The sequence below is a fragment of the Puma concolor genome, chromosome B3, assembly GCF_028749965.1.
Source record: "Puma concolor isolate L17-30 chromosome B3, mPumCon1.1.hap2, whole genome shotgun sequence".
Lineage (NCBI taxonomy): Eukaryota > Metazoa > Chordata > Mammalia > Carnivora > Felidae > Puma > Puma concolor.
Genome location: NC_141672.1, coordinates 96625852 through 96647240, shown reverse-complemented (window position 1 = coordinate 96647240; position 21389 = coordinate 96625852). Strand labels below are relative to the sequence as shown.

General features: G+C 40.3%; 1 protein-coding gene across 1 annotated transcript in view; it reads right to left on the bottom strand.

Moving 5' to 3' along the window:
* Positions 1-746: 746 nt before the first annotated feature.
* Positions 747-21389, bottom strand: part of TMOD2 (tropomodulin 2) — a 54254-nt gene continuing 33611 nt past the window's right edge. Inside the window, exons 8-10 of the mRNA XM_086710690.1 lie at positions 17156-17299; positions 10298-10442; positions 747-8354 (exon numbers count right to left, since the gene is read on the bottom strand). Of these exons, the coding sequence (XP_086566816.1) occupies positions 8320-8354; positions 10298-10442; positions 17156-17299 (324 nt within the window). The 3' untranslated portion in view covers positions 747-8319. The remainder of the gene's footprint in view (positions 8355-10297; positions 10443-17155; positions 17300-21389) is intronic.

Sequence of the window (21389 nt, the reverse complement as noted above, 5' to 3'; positions counted from 1 at the left end):
TTACACATTAATCCTACAACAGTACCACTGTTACTACTGTCACGTATGATTATGATTCCTATTTTACAGGTGAAGAAACTGAGGTAGGAGATTTGCAGAAATTCACACAACTCACAGAAGTGAGATTTGAACTAGTCAAGTCTGACTTCAAAGTGCATACTTGTAACTCCTATTCATTACAGCCCCACAGCATGAAGGAATCCTTTATACAAAATAATTACTATACTTCCTTGTGCATGAGAAGGTGTGGAACAGCAAATACAGAAATTAGACATAGGTCTTCTGTGCTTCTCCTTGGACTTTTCCTCTATGCGTCAAAGAGGGTAGAGTTCAGAAGGAGGGCAGGAAAAGGGTTTTCTTGTTTTTCCAGGGCAAACCTTTGCAGTATAACTTTGTTATTTTTAGTGTTTTGTGTTATCAATCCCAGCATAGCTGAAAAAAACTAAACCCAAAGTTAATATAAAAAATTCAAGGTAAAACAATGAACCCATTGGGATTATCTATATTCCTGCTCCCATTTATTCTAACAAATTTCAACTGTTTAGCCAAATGTGTGCATATTTATTTTAATAATGAGTTCTCCTTTCTCCCTCTGGCTACTTCTCATTGTTTATCTATTTCTTATCTTCTTCATATTAAAGACACTTTATAGTCCTTTCTGCAAATGGACTCATTTAATATGAGAACATGGTGATGACTGTTCATTTTAAAAAAGACGTCTAAAAATCATCCAGATTAAATCAGTCTTTACTTTCATTTTAAAAGCAAAGTTTATTAATTCCTAATGTTCTGTACATTTTCACTTGGAAGCTTCATTCTGGACATAAATGAATACATTATATCTTTGAAAGCAGAAAGATCTTGATGAGTTAAAACAGTATATGTTTCCCTTAGCATTAGGTCTGGCTGGCTAATCCCAAAGGGTCAAACGCTGCAACCTATTTGTGTTAACCTGGATTCTTACTAATTATCAGGGTGAAAGGATTTCACACTTCATACATTTTGCTTTATCACACGCTTATTTCCCACAATGTTCAGTTTCACATTTAAAAGGCAAATTAGTCTTTAATTCCTTAATGAATATAATATCTACCTTTGATTGAAAAGTTTCAAAATGAAAAGTGAAACTATATGAATTTTTCAATAACTGCTTAGCCAAATAAATGTTGCCAATATAATTCTAAATAGTTTACAAAGCATTATTTCCTTTGTTCTCTTTAAAATAATACAGATACACATAAAGTCACACATTACAGGCATCCAAACTGGTAAGATATTACAGACTGGTGGCATGCAACTATTTTACATTTTTAAATGCAATGAAAAATGCTGCTTGTTTTCCTGGAATAGATGAAACAAAATTAAGATAAAGGTTTAACTGAAATATAAATATTATTCCACGAATTTAGTGGGTTTTTTAAAAACCAAAATGGCAGAGATAAGAATTTTAGGTCAGAATAATTTCTTTCTTAACTAAAGATTGTCACTGGCAATGTTTGGTACTAAAATAAAATTTCCATAAGAAGCACATTTTCTATTCATCTCATTTCGCCACATGGCCAAGTCCTATCTATTTGCATTTAGATCAACCATGGGAAATTTTAAATCCTGGGCCAGCTTCTCTCAATTGCACAGTGTATTTCTGATTGGCTTCTCTTTGTTATCCAGTCAATATGTGCTCAGAAACACACACACACACACACACACACACACACACACACACACACACTTACACTTTAAATAAAAGCCTATGAAAGACATGCTGTGTTTACTGTGCTCAGTTTCCTTCTTTGCATTTCCTTCTCCTCTTCACCAATTTTGAGGAGAAAATACTATACATTTAAAAATCTCCTTTCAGAAAAGGCTGCTCCTCCAGAACTATTCTGAAAACAGTAAAAACCGCTGAAGAGGGACAGGTAACTGTCTGTGGAATGTTCTGGACAAAGCCTTTTGAAGACAGATGGAGTTGCAATGGAGGCATTATTCACACATGTTCAGAGGCAATGGAAACTTCAGAATCACAGGATTCTTGTAACCTTTGGGAGCTGGAAGGGATCTTAGAGAGCATCTAATCCACCCACTTCATTTTACAGATGAAGTGAAGACAAGATAGAAGAAAGATGGAAAGTCTTGCCCAAAGTGACACACAGCTGATATCTGAATCAGTACTGTTTTCGAAACACCACATGATGGCGAATGGAGCATAATTCTTGTGGGGCGGAGGACAATTCAATTCAAGCAACATTTATAAAGCACCTGTTATATACAAAGCACCTCACTAGATGCTACTGAAGACACAAAGGTTGATGAGAGAGTCCATGCTTCCACGTGCTTATGAAAGTCCTGTGCGGCCATGTTTCAGTATCTTTCTTAGCACAAGAATACTGACTAGAGCCAAGGTTGCTGGTGATAACAAGGCAGTTGCTGCCAAGGAGAGCTGATCTCACAGGTGACACTTTCTCCCCTTCACTATCAGGGCTTAAGCCTGTCACGCAGCTGCTGGAACCTTACAGACAATCTTTTCTTCCTAGGTCCCCTGTCACACCTCAAGTCATAGCCTCCCCTGTGGTGACAGCCTGGCCGGAGGGCAGCAGTGCCCCAAACCTTCCCCTCAATTCTTAATCACTGTTTGCTCCCCTACTTGTGTCCAGCCTTAGACTCACTGCAAGGGTCCTGACCATGTCCTAGGGTACTGTCAAAACGACCCAAGAAAATGCTCTATCACACACATCACTGGTATGTAACACCCACCCACCCATCAACTAACTCTCCCACCTCTGTGTTAGAAATAAAATAATTCCAATCCCCTATGTCATACCCATGCTGTGATTCCTCACACTCAATGGTCAGAAGAAAATAAAACAGATTTAAGAGGCAGTGGAAACCATTAGTGAATAGATGATGAAAATGATCTCCCGCTTTTGTATCGCCCTTTCCAGGATAGTGTTTTCATCCCATTATCTGATTATATTCTCACCACAACTCTGTGAGGTAGTTAGTGAAGATATTATTCCCACTATAATATAGCTGAAGAATCTTAGGCTTGAGAGACTAAGTGGCTTGCCCCAAAGTCACCCAGCTAAGAAAGTGTGGAGCCAAGTGTCCAGGTTCCTTGACTCCAAATCCAGTGCTCTTCCCCCTATATAGTCTATAATTGTCAGGCAATTGAATGAATTGCCCATGATCATATACCTGCTAAGTGTTGGTGATGGGATTAGGAGTCAGTCTCCAAGTCTGTTAGTATGGTGCCTTGCCACCATACCAACAGGCAGAGCCAGTGTGCTCAAAATGACAGCCATGGAAGATGTCAGAGAAAAGTCCAGGCCCCCTTCACCCTCTCCCAAATCAATGATGCATCACAAAACTGGGATAACTTCTGGTAAGTGGATGGCCTTCCTAGAACAGTACCCAGAGCCAGGTTACAAGTTTAAACTTTGAAACACTCCCTCCATCCATCTACTGGGTATTTTGTCATTGCTGCTATGGGCAGACGGGAAGGAGGTAAGTTGAGCAGAACTTGCTTCTCCCCTTAAGCAAATTAGGACCTTTAATTACCACCTTCCTTCCCCACCTCACTTAGTCCCTCCACTTAATAACCTCTGAACCACAAAACAAAATTCAATCTAATCTAGAGTTGGGAGCAAGAAAACAATAAACACGTCCTGAGGTTTAGGGTACTTTTCTCTCTCAAGCTTGTTACCAGGAGGCCTGATCACATGATTTCTATCCATTGGGCGCAGCCTGATGCTGCCAAGCACTCTCACACCTTTCCTTTGTATGTGTCCCAAGCCTTTAGTTTTGGAGATGGCCTGGTACGTGGCATGGATATTTGAAATGAGGAGCAATGAAGGGAATCTGCTACTGGAAGGTGGAGCTAAGACATTTCTTTTTCCTTCTCTGCTCATTAACATGAAAATGGCAATTATTGCATCATCAGTGGAAGAGCAGAAGGGAGTTTCAGGATCATGACTTAAAAGCTGACGCCAGAAATATATCCAACTCAGCAGAGGTAACGACATACCACAGAACCCAGTATTCCCAACTTACTGCCCCCTGCCCATTTCTGCTGATACTATCAATACTTGAACTAAAGATGGTATCCACTTTGCAAAAAGGCACTCTACCCCCCAAACCCAGAAACACCTAGCAAACTATATTAACCCAGAATTCTTATACTTCCTCTGTCTCCTTTACAGGGCTTGGGAGAGGGCCAAGTACATCATATCCCTCAAAAAAGCAAACATCCGCAAACTCTTTTGTAAATTTAAAGGGCTATTTTACGTTTAAAGCACGCTGGTTTCAAGTTCGAGTGTCTGATATGTTCTCATGGTAGTTCTTCAGAGCACACTGGTTTCCCTAATGCTGGTGCCCTGCCAGGGGCCACGCTTCTGTCTGGAAGAGAAGCAGCTATTCTTTTGGTTTGGTGTACCAGGCTTCCCTTAGGGAAATTGTTTTGAGGAGTATAGGCATTGGGATGATTTTGGAGTTTTTAATGGAGATGGGCTGCATGCTCTAAGATGGGTGAGCCACACGTGCTCCCCCCCCCCCCCCACCCAGGATAGTGATTATGTAACCTAGGCCCACGGCAGCTCCAAGAGGGGTAAGGGAAGAGGGACTGGGAGACAGCATCTCCCTTCAATCAGGCGTCCAGCTTCAGCCAAATACCACTTACAGTATTTGGCGATTTTTATGTACAAAATATTTATATACAGCTTACCCTACCCAGATGGAAGGAAGGGGCTTAATCATGTTGATGGAAGACGAAAAGTGCTTCCACTTACACACTTCAGGCATATAATGGGTTTTGGTGCCAGAACAATAAAATGATTTCCGTGCTTCTAATATTTATTTCCTAAGAGTGATCTTTCATACATGCTGTGAGATTCAGTGTTTGGTGACCCAAGCTGCAAACTCCAGGGAGTGATTTGCATTGACTCTGGGCCTGCAGCAATGCTAAAACGGACAAGGGAAATGGAGCTGGCGAGAGAGCATCTCCCTTCAATCAGTGGTCCAGATGTAGCCACATACCTCGTTACATATTTAGATAGGTGGCCACACACACTCACACACACATGCACACATTTATTTACATTATGCCCTACCAAGATGAAAGGGATTTAATCATGCTAATGAGGATAAAGTAGCTTCCGTTACATGCTTTGGGCACATGGGGAGATGTAGTGCTGGACTAATCATATGGTCTCTAGACTTCCAAAATTCTCTCCTAAAAGTTATCTTCCACATACGCTGTGATGGGTGTTGGTGATAGGGGCCTGCAAGTCCTGATGAGTGATTTGACACTAGCATGGGCCTGTACAAGTCTAAAAAGGGAAAGGGGGTGGTGTGCGGAGAGAATTATCTCTCTTCAATCAGTTGTCCAGATGTTGCCAAATATCTCAACATAGTATTTGGCAAAATGCACACATATAAAAATATTTTATATACATTATGCCCCACCACGATGGATGGTAAGGGATTAGTCATGCTCAGGATTATGAAAAAGCTTCTACTTACACATTTTGGGCAAATGGAGAAATGAAGTCCTGGGCTAATGAAATGATTCACAGGCTCCCAAAAGTGTAAGTTTATCTTCTAATAGTTATCTTTAATATGTGAATACTCATGGAAATGTCACCTTTCAAGTTATTTTAAAAACACAGGTAATGATAAGATAAACTGTTTATCATAAATATTTGATTTTATAAACTCTATTACATGTGACCCAACTATTTCACAAGCTAAAAACAGGGCTAAATTTTGGTAATATCCCACTATCTTGCTTTAATACTCTCAACAGCCGCAGCATCAAATTCTGACTTTTTTTTCATTGCTTTCTGCCAAGGCTTGTCAGGAACTGCTTTAGCCCCCGATCCACAGAACTTTGGAGCTTCAGTGAACACTGTAGAATACAAGATTTCTTAGCGATGAAGGCAAGAAAGAGAGTGAATGAGAAAAGGAAAAAGTCTTACTTGAAGGGCATGTCAGGGATTCAGCACTTATAATATATCTGCAACAAATCTAAACAGATAGGATAAAGACGCTTAAGAGAAAGATTCTTCCCTGTGGCAACATGGTAACCGAAACATATATATACAGAAAAAGAACTCTGGGCATACTGATGAATGTTTGCCAACCAGCAACCAAGGGGTGGGAAACATCTGATCTGTAACATTTGCTCATTTCCATAGTATAAGTACTCCCACCACGGACAATTTCAAACTGTCAACAAGAAGTTGTGAACTTCTGAGATGGGAAAAGACGCACAAAAGCACATCATTATACAGTATTTCTGCCACACAGACACAGTAGATATGAATAATCTTGAGAGCAGAGAAAACAGTAAAAGGTATTTTTGAGTATTACCTTGGTTTTTAAAATAATTTAATTGTAGGTGCATGCCATTTTATTTTTAATAATGGCTATATTTAACAAGTGTGCAAAATTCTTGAAAATTTAATAATTGGTAAGCCTGTATGAGTTGGCTCCAACATACCACACCTAAGTGAGTAAGAGGGAAGTAAAAATAAAACTGAAAACCATCAAATGGTATTTACTATGGAGAGATAGTCAAAAGCTATTAATTAAAGGATTTTTAGGATTCCAAATGCGTCAACATGTTCTGCTCATTGTTTCCTCAAAAAATGTAAAATATTGTCAAGAAAGTGAAATGTTTCAAAGGATTTTAGAGATACGGATGCAGATACTTCTAAGACAGGTAAATGTCCAATTTTATGAAGGTTAGCTCTCCTGACTAGATTCCATGTGTTTTACAAGCTAACTAGGATAATACACACATTGTTTTCCCATTAACTTGTTTTACTACTATCAAGCAACTCAGGAACACTCAATTACTAAACAAATTCTGACTTGGGTCCATCTTCTGCCTGAGTCACCAATGTCCTCAGCTCCAGGTGTCACCAACACAAGGGATGTCACCTTTACATGGCTCAGAATTTCAGAGAAAAGAAGAAAAAAAGAGAAAGAGTTGGAAGGAAAGGAGGAGAGAAGAGAGGGTGAAGTGCCCAAGGCAGGGTCAGAATGCCACCAGGTATAGCCTCAGGCACTGAGTGTCATCAAAGGCACGTGAACTTGAGCCAAAGGCTATAGACACACATTTCCTTCGCTTGGGATCACACTGTTGCACTGCTAGATGAAAAGTTAATGCACACAACCACGCAATCATCCCAGCTGTACTTTCACAGGCTTTGTCCTTGAGATGACAAACATCTGGAAAAGTGACAATTCACATTTTTTCCTGATGTTTGCAAATGTCTGGAAGGATCATGCCATATGGACAAATGTCTGTAAAATTAACTTGAACGTTCACAGATCATTCTGTGATACTGCTATACTAAAGATAAAGCAATAAATGCTTCTAAAATTTGCCAAAATGATGCAATCATCTGTATCAGACAACTCTAAGGTGCAATTATTATTGTTTTATTTTGGAATGTACTGTGTTAAAAGCCGCCCTCTTACTAAAATTTAAAAATTTCCCACCATGTCTGGAAAAGTTTAAAACAGCTTTGTAAAAAGTTATCTAGTAGAGTCATGTTAAAGATCGAATTTATGTTGAATCATCAATAAAGGTAGGTGTGCTAATTAACTTTGCTGCCTGTAAGTCTGCTTTGAAGACTATTCATGGGTTAATATTTCACACTTATTTGCTAATGCTGTGTTAAAGTATCACAATGCTGCCTTGCTTTTATGAAGATGACACCAATGATCTTCAAACAGTAGGACACGTGCGTTTAGTGCACTTCTTCAAACAGTGGGGCATGTGAGTTTGGTGATTTTTCTGGAGGTAGGGGAGAATTTGTGCTCAGTCAGTCACATGTTCTCACCCAGTGAAAGATTGGCAATACTAACTTCTTATGTGGTCAGAAGAACACTTCTGTTGTATTTAGCCTAACTCAAAGCTATGCATGTAAACAGAGATAGGCCTCTATCGTAATCACAGTTACAAATACACTTATATACTAAATTCCTTTCAGTGATTAAAAAAAAAAGTTCATGTAAGAAAGCCAGACAACCCAATATGAAAGTGGTTAAATCATTTTCCATTGCTGTTACGCACTAAGATCTGCTTAAGTCCACTGCTGCAAGTCGCCAGAGGGGCCCATGAGCACATGACACAATTGTATACATTAAAAAATCCAAGATAAGTAGTGCTAAAAAAGAACAACAGACTATGAGCTGTGTGGTTAACGGAAATGAACAACCTTTGATAAAATGGTCCTGATGGGGAAGGAGAATAGTTTTTGCTTGCTTATTTTTAATTGGCAGCCATGATGAACCTTTGCCTCCTCTCGTGGAAGTTTACCTTCGGTCTCCTTCAACTCGCTTTTTACGAACTAGGTAAGAAATAAAGGAAAAAAAGAAAGTCAAAATTTAAAAGATAAATTGAAGGAATCATCCTTAAATTCCTGACAAACAACATTCATCACACAGAATAGCAATCCCACACATGTAAGGGTGTAGTGATCTTAAGTTTCAATACTCAATTACCCAATAAATGATATAAATGGAAATGATATAATAATCTAGAGTCTTGTGGAACATACATTTAAATCAAGTTATGTCTGACATTTGGGAACTGGGATGCTAGAAATTTCTATAGAGTAGAAGGTCCAGAATAGACCCATAGAACAGTGAACTTCTGGAGGTTTCCATGGTCACTTATCTCTAGCACATCTCGACCTCTGTGCAACCTGATCCCCAGCTGGCTTTAACTCCTCAGGATGACACATTCACAATCTATGAATTCTGCTTATGGCTTGAAGACCAGGAGGAGTTGCAAACAGATGTTCAAAGTTTCTAAACCTGTTTTAAATAAAAACTCCCAATTATCCACCTCCAAGGAAGGGGTGATTCAGATGGCAGGTAAACTCAGAGATTAAGCGGGTGTTTAGTATCAAAACTGTTGCCTCGACTGGCCATTTCCAGTTTCTGCAAGCCATTTCCCCCTCTCACCTCTTCACCGGCTGGCTTGTCTGGTGCATAGGAAGAGGGTTACTCTAACCTTCCCGGATTTGGCAAAAAGGTGCCGTGGCTGTGGTCCTGCCCCAACTCTCAACTTTAAATAGCCCAGTCCACAGAAAATTAGACAAAAGCTATTGCCTACAGCTACCACTCTTGGGCTCAAAATCGCTTCTCCATTTACATCAAGCCTCTTGTTTTGCCTGTTTCTCTTTAGTCTCATGTTGATCAGCTGTGGTCTCCATGTGCCCTTCCTAGGTGCCTCCACCCTTCCCCAAAGCCCTGTTTAATGGGCTGCCCGCCCTCCCTGCCCCCCTCCCCCCCCACCAGCTCCCATCTTCTACATCCCAAGGGTAAGCACTGCCATATGCCTGGCCAGCCTCTGGAGGCCACACACCATGCCTCAGCTGGCACTCAGCATCTTGGTTAAGCGTGTCTGGGCAGGGAAATGGACACTAATCTTCACTTGCCCCCTTCTGGTTCTAACCCTTGGTTTCCGTCTTACCTGCCATCTGAATCCAACCCGTGGCCAGCACTCTACTTAGTGGAATGTTGGGCCCAGTTCTCCTGTCCAAGGTCTCGCATTCTGTCCCTGAAACTCAAACTGAGGACTGAGTTTCGCTATTGGCTGACTGCTTGTCAGGTGACTGTCTGCTCCCTGGAGGTCCTTTTGCCATGCTGTTTCAGGTGACTGAGCCGTGCCCAGACCGAGCTTTCCCAATCTGTCCCATTCTTCTGTGCTCTGGTTGACCAGGATATGCCCCCTCTCATCCTAACAGAAGAAATGGCATGGATCCTTGGCAAAGGGTAGGCAGCAGGAAAAATGAAAGAGGGACTAACTGAAAGAGCTACTTCTAAGTTTAACCTTTATAACATAGTTCCATTAGTTTACTTCACATGGAAATCACCAAAGTATCAGACATTTGAACCCAAGTGCAAAGCATAGTCAAAAAGTCAAACATAAATGAACTGGGAATCTCCACATCACTGCATCCATCTTCTGGTGCAGATAACAACACAGGATGATTACATGTAAGAACTAAGTAAAGGCAAACCAAACACATAAAGGAAACCAAGCAAAACTCAAAGGTTGTCTGGAAGAAAAGAACAAAAGAGTTTTTGAGAGAATGCTACTATAAAACTGAGACACTATGAAGCTGATGAGAATTCCTAGGATAATGTAGCAATGTGCCTTTGATCAGGGGCTGACACCAAAGGCCAGTGGAACGATGTCTGTGCGATATTGTATCTGAAGTGGAGAAAGAAATGGTCATCATGCTCTTCTAATCACTAACAGCACACAATAGGGCTGCATTACCCAGGTCATTATTCTTGGTGATTGCGGCTGCCACCCTTGTTCGAGGCCCTTGCTTGGTAAACTGATATCCAAACTTGAGGATCCTTGAATTCTCCTCGAGCATCTGGGCAATTTCCATCTCCACAGCTGTTCCCAATTGCTGCCTCTGGTTGCAGGTGTGGACACATATACAGGACGACCAAGAAGGACAAGGAAACAGTTACTTGCATGGGAAAGATGCATAGCTACTTGGTGGACAAAAAAGTAAAGGGGTAAAGTCTCACTTTGAAAGGAATAAAGTCACTTGAGATTTTCTCCCTTGCAGTCACTTGAGACCGGCTCCTTGTCTAGAAGCAAAATCCAACAGACAGCCCAATCTGCTGGCATGCTAAACTGAAAAGACTAAGCAAATTACTTACGAAGGAAAAGTTGATTCCGCACGTAAAATTAAAGCAAAGCTAATATTCGGTGTTTCCAATTTACCCCAGTTTCTGTGGTTTAAATAAAGAGTGTTTTTAAATAGTGAAACTATCTTACAGCAATCAATCCAATTGCTGAATTTTTTATTCTGGGATCTATATCCAAAACTAATCAAAGATCATCTGCTGGATGGCTATTCTTTCTCAGCAGAGTCTCACTGGGAGATCCCAGAGAAACTTCATTGTGGTCTGAACCATGGCCAGAATTATCAAATGCTGAAGGGGTTATTGGGCTGTAGAAAAATCCCCAAGTTTTTTAAGTTTGGTGGAAAGAGGGTTCTTGGTTTTTAGTGTGTGTTTGTTAAGTTGAAATACAGAATAAAAAAAAATTAAAACTAGAACTTTTTTTAAAATATGGGGGCATGTAGGGGCGCCTGGGTGGCGCAGTCGGTTAAGCGTCCGACTTCAGCCAGGTCACGATCTCGCGGTCCGTGAGTTCGAGCCCCGCGTCGGGCTCTGGGCTGATGGCTCAGAGCCTGGAGCCTGTTTCCGATTCTGTGTCTCCCTCTCTCTCTGCCCTTCCCCCGTTCATGCTCTGTCTCTCTCTGTCCCAAAAATAAATAAAAAACGTTGAAAAAAAAATTAAAAAAAAATATGGGGGCATGTAAATATAGGAATTTAAAATTAATCAAAATTTAACAATTAATAAAAATAAAATTTAATTTTTCCATAATATATTTATTAAAAGTTTTAAGTAAAAAGTGTAGGCTTATTTAGAAAAAGCACACAAAAAGTGTATAAAAAAACAAAAGCCCCCTTCCCCCAGTATTTCCATTCCCCATAGAGAAAGCCTGTTTGGCATATGATATACAGTCTTTTAAAACATTTTCTATGCATTCGTATGTCTATATAACCACATGTACATCTATTCTTTTTTTCACATAAATGGATTATACCAGCATATTGTTCTGAAATGTGTTTTTATTTTTCATTTAACATTAAGGACACCTTTTCACGGGTAAATATACATGTCTCTCATACTTATAAACAGCTCTCCAGCACTCCATTGTGGTGATGGAGAATAACTTACTTAGCTAGGTCCTACTTACTTTTACATTGCTTTCCATTTCTACTATTCCAAACAATGCTGCAATGAACTTCCCTCGCACACATAGTCTATCCTATGGCATGTCTGCAAGTGTGCCTGTAGGGAAAATTAGAGCTGTGCGCAAGAGTAAGCATGTTTCAAATTTTGATATGTTCATGACTTATCGTCAAAAATATGACAATTTTTACTCCTACTAACAGTGTTTGAGATTTACTGTTTTCCCCACCCTGGCCAACATGGGATGTTACGAATCTTTTTCATCTTTGTCACTCTAACAGGTGAAGATTTATATTCTACTTGTATTTATTTAATTGCTTTAATTTGCATTTCTCAAATTATGAATCAGAACAATTAATTTTCTTATGCGTCTGTATTTCTCTTTTTGGAAACTACCAATCTCTGTCATTTGTATATTTTTTCTTTTACCAGCTTATGGTTCCTGTGTTTGTTTCTTTATTGATTTGTAAGTTTCTCATATATTAGGAAATGAACCTTTTGTCAAATGTGTTGTGAAAATACTTTGCTCAGTTTGTCTTTTGACTTTCCTTTTGATTACTATAAAGACCTTTCCTAATTTTCATATGGCTAAATTTACCAATCTCCTAGATTTTATATCATGTTTGGGAAGGCTCTTCTGATTTCTTCTATCAGAAATCCTTCTGATTTCTCCATTTGTTTTATGACTTCATATATTTTCATATCTAAATCTTCATTTCACCTGGAATGAATTTTAGTAAGAATTAAGATAGAGTCCCAAAGTAATATTATTCCAAATTATCTTTTACTTTATCCTTTTCTCCCTGAGTTGAAATACTACTTTGCTGCAAAATTCTCAGGCGTACTTAGATGGGTTTCTGGAATACATTGCTCTGCCAAGTCTATTTCTGTGCCAGCATCATGCAATTTTGATTGCTTTATTACATTTTAAAAATATACCTTTTAGATTCGGAAATTTTAAATATTGAGTAGATGAAGGAGAAAAGTTTAGGGAGGAACTTTTGTGTCCTAGGAGTCCTCAGATCAAACTCTGCTCCTTTTCTTTCTCTTCATCCAGCAACCTGTCAAACCAGTCTCTCCCCAAGAAATTAACAAAATGTGGTATTTCCAGTCAGACAATAACAACTCTGGGCATCCACGGTGTAGAGATTAGCATTCTAAGCGAATGGGAGGGACAGACAGCAAAAAAGAGATACTGACCTCACAGTTCCATGAACAACTTTAGCTCATGACACGTTTTAGAACAGTGGGGATGTATTGAGACCTGAGCTAAGGTTGGGGCTGCCATTGCTATGCCTTATGCCCCTGGAAGGGGCCAAGTGGTGCTATCTAAGGGCAGAAGGGTGGATGGATGTGGCTGGCGGGGAGGGACGAGCTAAAAGTCCCTTTACTCCCCCTCACAAATCTCAAGCCTTTGGAGTCCTGCGCTTGGGTAACATGTAGTACTTTCCTGTCAACATGGGCACACTGGTGGCTATATAAAGGATGTAGGAGGTGCAGAAAATTACATGGGGAAGGAGCATATAAAAAAGGGGAGAAAGTAATGTAACACAGGGCATCTTTCTTTCTCAGCCTGAGTTGTTTTGAGGTCTTTTGCGTTATATAAACCCAGGGTAACAAATGGAGGCCAAAATTTCTTATAATTTGTATATATTTCCCCTTTATAAGTCACTAAATACAAAGAAAAAAAGAAATAAAAGTTAAGCATACATTTCTTCTGTTGTCTTTTTTAAATGACCTTTTTTACTCAAATTTATTTAGCAGTCACCCATCTGTTTCATTAATATGCATCACTGAATGTTCTTCTCACAGGGGGCATCTGATTAAATCATTACATATCCACCTGGAGCCTAGCCACAGCAGCCTGCCCCAGTGATGGATTCTCAGCAGGCCTTCATTTTGGTGCAGCTGCCTGGTGCAAGGATGCTAAATTGGTCTTGGCTATGGGTCCTGCTTGAGGAAACTTACAGATTACTTCAAACCCTTCGTTATATAGATGAAGAAACCGAGGGCTATTTCTAATAGCCTATCAGTCAATAAAAAAAATTTGGATGGAAGACAAGTCTGACTCTGAATTTCCTCTTTCTTGGAATAAAGCAAAGAATTTTTCGTTGCTCTACAAAGTCTCAATCCTCTTTCTTTTTTTTCAATGCTCTTTCTTGTCGCAAGTAAAAAGCAGCTATTTTGGAGGCATATTGGGGAATAAGGTTGAAAAATTACATAGTTCCATTCTAGATGACTGAGGAAGGATAAGAAGGTTGATAATTTAAAGGGGATTTAAGTGGAGCACCTGGGTGGCTCAGTCGATTAAGCATCTGACTCTTGATTTCAGCTCAGGTCATGATCTCACTCACACAGAGCCTGCATAGGGCTCTGTGCTGACAGTGTGGAGCCTTCTTGGGATTCTCTCTCTCCCTCCCACTGTGGCCCTCCCCCACTCATTCTCTCTCTCTCTCTCTCTCAAAAAATAATTTTTTTAAATATAATTTATTGTCAAATTGGCTAACATAGAGTGTATAAAGTGTGCTCTTGGTTCTTGGGGTAGATTCCCATGGTTCATCCCTTACATACGACATCCAGTGCTCATTCCAACAAGTACCCTCCTCAATACCTGTCACCCATTTTCCCCTCTCCCCCACCCCCCATCAACCCTCACTCTTCCCCTCCCTCACTCATTCTCTCTTTCTCTCAAATACTTGAAAAAAATTTTTTTGATGTTTATTTATTTTTGATAGAGACTGAGTGTGAACGGGGGAGGAGCAGAAAGAGAGGGAGACACAGAATCTGAAGCAGGCTCCAGGCTCCGAGCTGTCAGCACAGATCCCGACATGGGGCTTGAACTCACGAACTGTGAGATCACGACCTAGGCTGTAGTTGGGATGCTTAAACAACTGAGCCACCTGGGAGCCCCAATAAATAATTAAAAAAAAAAAAAGACTTTATAGGGCACCTGGGTGGTTCAGTCAGTTAAGCGTCTGACTTTGGCTCAGTTCATGATCTCACGGTATGTGGGTTTGAGCCCCACGTCGGGCTCTGTGCTGACAGCTCAGAGCCTGGAGCCTGCTTCAGATTTTGTGTCTCAGTCTCTCTCTGCCCCTCCCTGGCTCACGCTCTCTCTCTCAAAAATAAATAAAAACATATAAAATAAAATAAAATAAATAAAATAAAATAATAAAATAAATAAAATAAAATAAAATAAAATAAAATAAAATAAAATAAAATAAAATAAAATAAGGACTTTATCTAAAAAAATTAATAAAGGGGATTTAAGAGAGCAAATTCAGGTTTTATATTTCAGGGTTGTATTCACATGCATTATAAAAGCTGCTCTGGGGTGCTTTGGTGGCTTACTTGGTTGAGCGACCAACTTCAGCTCAGGTCACAATCTCACGGGTTTGATCTCATGTGAGCTCAGGTCATGATCTCATGGGTTTGAGCCCCATATCAGGCTTGGGGTTGCTGCTATCATGGTGGAGCCTGCTTTGGATCCTCTGTCCCCTGCCCTCTCCAAAATGAATAAACATTAAGAAAAAAAAAAAAGCTGCTCTTTCTCAACGTACAGGATTCCATTTCATTCATTAGGTGTAGGATTGCTAGATTTATCAAATAAAAATATAGGACACCTAGTTAAATTTGAATTTTGATTGATAATAAATAATTTTAATAAATAAAAATAAACATATTTTTAGGATAGTATGTCTCAAGTATTTCATGATACATACTTCTACTAAAAATTATTTGTTGCTTATCTGAAATTCAAATTTAACTACATTCTATCTGGCAGTCCTAACTAGGTGGTATCTTACAAGGAACTAGGAACAGAGTATCTGGAACATTACTTCAGATGTGGGGTTTCACATTATACAAGAAGATAAATATACTTTGGAATAAGGTATCCATTTCTTTCATAGATGTCCTGGAAAGAATTTACTAAGAGCCCACTTAACTTCTTCCTTATAGTAGTTCATTTGATAAATATTCCTGAGGATCACTTCTTTTCTTTCACTTTATATTTCTCTCTGGCTCATTTTCCTAACCTCTTACTCCCTGATGCCCCTTTCTTTATTTCCTACTCCCCCACTCCCTTCATGTCTCTGGATACACACCAGGATACACAGCACTGAGCTTCCTGAGTGTGTACGGCTGGGTATGCATATCCCCTTTGCATACTTTCATTTGGGAAAGCTACTTTGGTGATGTACCCTGTCTGGGGAGGGTGCGTAAAGGAATATCTGTCTTCTGCACGGTTCCCCTGCTCCCCTGGCAACAAGCCTTGAGAGGTGAGGGGCAGAGGACATGCACTGAAGCAGCCCATGTGTCCTGACAGCAAAAAAGGAGAGTAGAGCTGTTCATGGGGCCTGGTGGGGGTTTCCAGGCTTAAGCAAAAGTCCTGGGTGAAAGCCTGGGGCTCTATCAGATGTTGGAGGGTTTAGATCGGGAATTTCCAGTCATGCAGGGGGTACTCTCCCACTGCCCCTCCCATCACCCCCCAGGAGAATACTCATTGCACAAGGGTCTGTGCTCTCCCCTCTCTCTGGGACATCGCAGGGCCCTTTCTTCACACTAGACAGTGTCCAGACCCCTCAGATTCACTGAGTCCCATGGCAGACAGTTCCCCATAGCAAAAGTGGCAAGGCAAAAGCATTAGGCCGAGAACCTAGATTTGCTGTCTGACAGCAGGAGCCAGCCGAAGCCAGCAGAGCAACTTGAAACACTGCAGGCTGATTCTGGGAAAAGAGGCCTTCAGGGTAAGGAAGATGTGGTCCTGGAGAAAAGCAGCTTGCTTTGGTTGCTGATGGGAACCTAAAAAACACTGCAACAGAGCTGAGACTGTGATCACATCGTGGGTGTGGCCTGCTACTCTAAGCCAGATCATCTTCTAGAACCCGGATTCCTCTAAACAGGTTCTGTGGCCTGCCCCAGACTGCAGGAGTCCTTTTTCTCCAGCTCAGGCAGCCTTCGACCAAGAGCAAAGAGTCTGTCTCTGGGCATGGCCCGTCTGCTTTCTCCTTGTAGCCACAGTCTCAGGTGGGCTGGGTCATTCTGAGCTGAGATTCCTGCTAGGGACATGGGTGATGATGGCTGCACAAGGCAGCTGTCAACACCTCTGGCCCCACCTCCTCTCTCCCCTGGTGCCTGACTAGCCTAGGGCTGGGGGAGAGCTGGCTCCTTAGGTCTCAGGCTGCCTCACTGTGCATGGTTTAGTTATTGTCATGCTCTCCCACACGCCCTCCACAGGCCAGAAGCTATTACAACTTACAGGAAAACCAGAACATCAAATCGAGTCACAGAACTTTGGCTTTTAACTCAGTCCCCTGCAGCACCCCCCTGTCACATGCACCCTGTGAGTCACACCTGGTTGTCGATCTTGATCTCTGTCAAGGTGTCATTTTCTCTCAGTGCTTCTACCAGGGCCAGGATTCCAGTCCCAGTGATAAAATTGGATTCGATGTTTAGGCTTTTCAAGGTCTTGTTTACTTTCAGCATATCTGCAAAAGCCTTATTATGAAAAAAGAAATAACCATTAATGCTGCTAAAGATTTATTTACTGAACTCCCCACCGCCAAATGAAACACAGATGTTTTTTACGTACTTAAAGAAAAACTGAGTCAAATCAAACTTTCACCTCCAAATAACAAAGATAGTAATTTAAAATAATTCAGACCAGACCTGTGAATTTTACATACTTGTAAAACAAAAAATAACACCAAAAAATCCTGACACAGGATTACCAACTTTGTAAGGTATGGACATTGAAAAAAATCCCAGTACCATCTGTTATCATTGTCAGTTTTGTTTTGTGGTTTTTTCTCTGAGAAAAAGCATTTTAACATTAGGAAAAACAAAGAAAGGACATGATCTCCGAATTGTTTTATTTTGTCCCCTTTGCTATGAATAGATTAAAAAAAACTTTACTGTTGACTAGCATATGGGCACTACTGATATTATTTCAGGTCATCTATAAATCAGAATTCCTCAAAGATAACTTTTGGAATATAATCACCACTCAGAGTGGCAAACCCACTGGAGACTCTCAGTTCAAAACAACAAATGCATGCACCTGCCTGTTCCCCTTGTGCCCAATGTTTCCCATTATCATAAAGAAAAGATAAAATCTTTGAGTGACTGGAACTCTCATAGTACAAGAAACAAACAAACAAAACAGAGGGCCATTCCCTTGAAAAATTGCTCACGCACAGAAAAAAAAAGAAAGATTGATGGAGAAATGAACACAAAAAAAGTTGTTGCCTGAGACGCCAGAGGTAAGTCCTGACTGGGGCATTGCATCAAAGAACTGCCTTTGGAACAAATGGAATAACCAGAGCAGATGGAGAGCACATTGCCCCTCCCCATAGCTTCCCTGAGACAGAAGCCACACAGAAACAGGGTACCTTCAGACCTACCACCTGATACCATGTGGGAGAAACAGAGAGGAGAAGCAGCCATGTCCAGGGATGAAATATACTGCAATGTACCCCTCCCAGAGTGAAGCCCCTCCTAACTGTAGAGTTGTGGGGGATTCCCAAGCCACCTGTCAGCTCCCCGTATATACCCTTCAAGAGAAGGCTGCTAGAAAATTCACCTGCCTGCTTACAAAAGCACTCATTCATTCATTCATTCATTCATTCATTCACTTATTCAAAAAAGACTATTTATTGGGTTTCTACAGTGTGCTGGCAGCAGAGGAAATAAAAATCCCTGTCAAAAGAGAGCTTATATTTGAGCAGGAGGGCAGTTGATACATCAATAAAGAAGATACATAGCCTGTTGGATGGTGACAAATGGAGAAATAGAAAGCATCTCCCTTTAAAAAATTTTTTTAATGTTTTTTTTATTTTTGAGAGAGAGAGAGACAGAACATGAGCAAGGGAGTGGCAGAGAGAGGGAGACGCAGAATCCGAAGCAGGCTCCAGGCTCCAAGCTGTCAGCACAGATCCCGACGTGGGGCTCGAACCCACGGACTGTGAGATCGTGACCTGAGCTGAAGTCGGACACCCAACCGACTGAGCCACCCAGGTGCCCCAAAAGGGTCTCCCTTTTAAGGGAGAGGTCTGTTGATGAAACAGATCTACACAACTATGGAGGAAATGATCCTGGTTTACACAAAACAACCTCATTCTCTATTCAGAAATCTGGCAACCAGTGATTGCCAGACATACTAGGAAAACCAACATCATGGAAGAGAAAAGCCAAGTCAACCAATAGCACAGCATGCCCCAGAGGGAGCAGAGATCTTTCAAGGGAACAGAAACAAATATAAACATTTTAATTGTTATTGTCCCTCTTCCCTCTCCCCAAAAAAGAAAGAAAATGTACTCTATTAATAAAATAAGTACTGGCTATTATGGGGGGAAAAAGAAGAATATGCACATGAAAATGTGTTGAAAAATTTAAATATTACATTAAAATAAAGACAAGTAAAGGACATCCAGAATTACAAAATGAACACGGCTGAAGACCAAGTTGGTAAGTGAGAACATAAATCTGGGATATTCCCCAGAATGTCGAGTAAAAAGACAAAGATAGAGAAAATAGGAAAGAAATGTTAAAAGATACAGGGAAAGATACAGAAGTTCAACATTTATCTAGTAGGAGTTTCAGAAGGACAAAAGAAAAAAAAAAGACATCAGAGGGGAAGAAATTATAAAGTAATAGGAGAAAATTTCCTAGAGTTGAAGAGAACTATGAATTTATATATGAAAGAACCCACCGGGGGCACCTAGGTGGCTTAGTCAGTTAAGCATCTCTTGATTTCAGTGCAGGCCATGATCTCACAGTCTGCGAGTTTGAGCCCCACGTCAGGATCTGCACTGCTGGTGCAGAGCCTGCTTGGGATTCTCTGTTTCTCCCTCTTTCTCTGCCCCTCCTTCACTCTAGCGCTCTTCTCTCTCTCAAAAACAAACATTAAAAAAAAAAAAAAAAGAATGCACTGGATGCTCAGCAAAATGAGTAAAAAGTCTCCTAAGTGGTCACAAACAAGTGAAATTTCAGAAAAGTTTCTAGCAAGAGAAAATAAGTTACTTAACAAAGCAACAAGACTCAGACCAGCATTAGTCACTAGACTGTAAGGGCCATGAGAAAGAGATTTCTATATTTACATATTTAGGTAATTGTAAATACTGGTGGTAAGTTTTAAATTTCTGCAATCAATCTCTTAACAAAACACAGAATATAATGGCATAAAACACACATAAAGCTGAAATGTGTGAACATAATGGAATAACTACAACTTGAGGCAGAAAAAGGAAAAGGGATGAAGGCAGAGTACAGAACTGCCATCAGCTTTTCTAATGGAGAAACAAAAGATCAAAAACAAAAAAGTGTGCATATCAGTGGTTTCCTACTCTGGCTGTACATTAGAATGATCTAGAAGCTTCAAAATGTATACCAATGCTTGGGCCTCACCCCAGATGAAGTAAATCGGAATCTCAGGCTGTATGTAGCCTGGACTGCTAAATTTTTTAAAAGCTCTCCAGGTGATTAATGTTCACCAGGGTTGACAACCACTTTAATTAAAGTTATAAAGACAACAACTAGAAGAATGAAAAACAAATTGGTAATACCGATTGCTCTGGGGAATGGAACAAGGACCTTCTATATTATTTTAATTATTTTTATGGTGGAAAACACAGGAAGAAGGAAGAGAAGGAATCTAACTTGGGATCAGAACAGGATTTCTCAACTTTGGCACCAATGACAGTTGAGGCCAGAGAATTCTTTGTTGTGGGAGGTTGTCCTGTGTATTACAGCATGTTTAGCAGCTTCTGAGACCAGTTAAATGCCAATAGTACCCTTCCCAGTCATGACAACCAAAAATATCTTCAGACACTGCCAAATGTCCCCCGGAGAGCAAAATTACCCTGAGCTGAGAAGCACCAGACTAGAAGAAGAAATCCTGTGTATTAGACAAGCACTTGCTTTAACTGCAAAGAAAGCTCAAAGATTTGGACTAACCTTATTGTACACCACGTAAATTAAAGTGTATTTATTCCCTGCTAGGTCCTTAATTAGAATTAAACGCACACATTTTAATTACAGCATCAGAAGGAAATGCATCAGGCTTTTCCTCATGGACGCCCCAGGCTTCAGGATTTACGCTCATTATTAGAATAACAAAATGTCGGAGCAATTAGGCCTTTATAAAAAGAGTTGCAGGACTTCCTGGCAAGTAGCCAGGATCTTGCCAATTTCTTTTAAACTTGAGAAAACACTTTTCTCATACTGAACAAAACAAGGGAGACCCAGCCAAACATAACCCTGGGCTGTAGGCCCAAGTTAATTTCAGTTCAGCAAATATTTAAGCATCTATTACATGTGCTGGGGATAACATCGGTAAAACAAAGACCAGATTTCTTAAATGTTATATAAATAATTACAGTAGAAATACATTTTTAAAGAGAAGGTTTTGCTTTCTGTACTTCACAGGATTGTAGGGAAATCCAATTTCCTGCATTGTCCAAACCTGCCTCATCCAAAGGGTAGCCTCAAGGCACATGTGGCTATTGAGCCCTTGAAAAACGGCTGGTCTGAATTGAGACATGCTGTAAATATAAAACACGCACTAGATTTCAAAGATGCAGTATGAAAA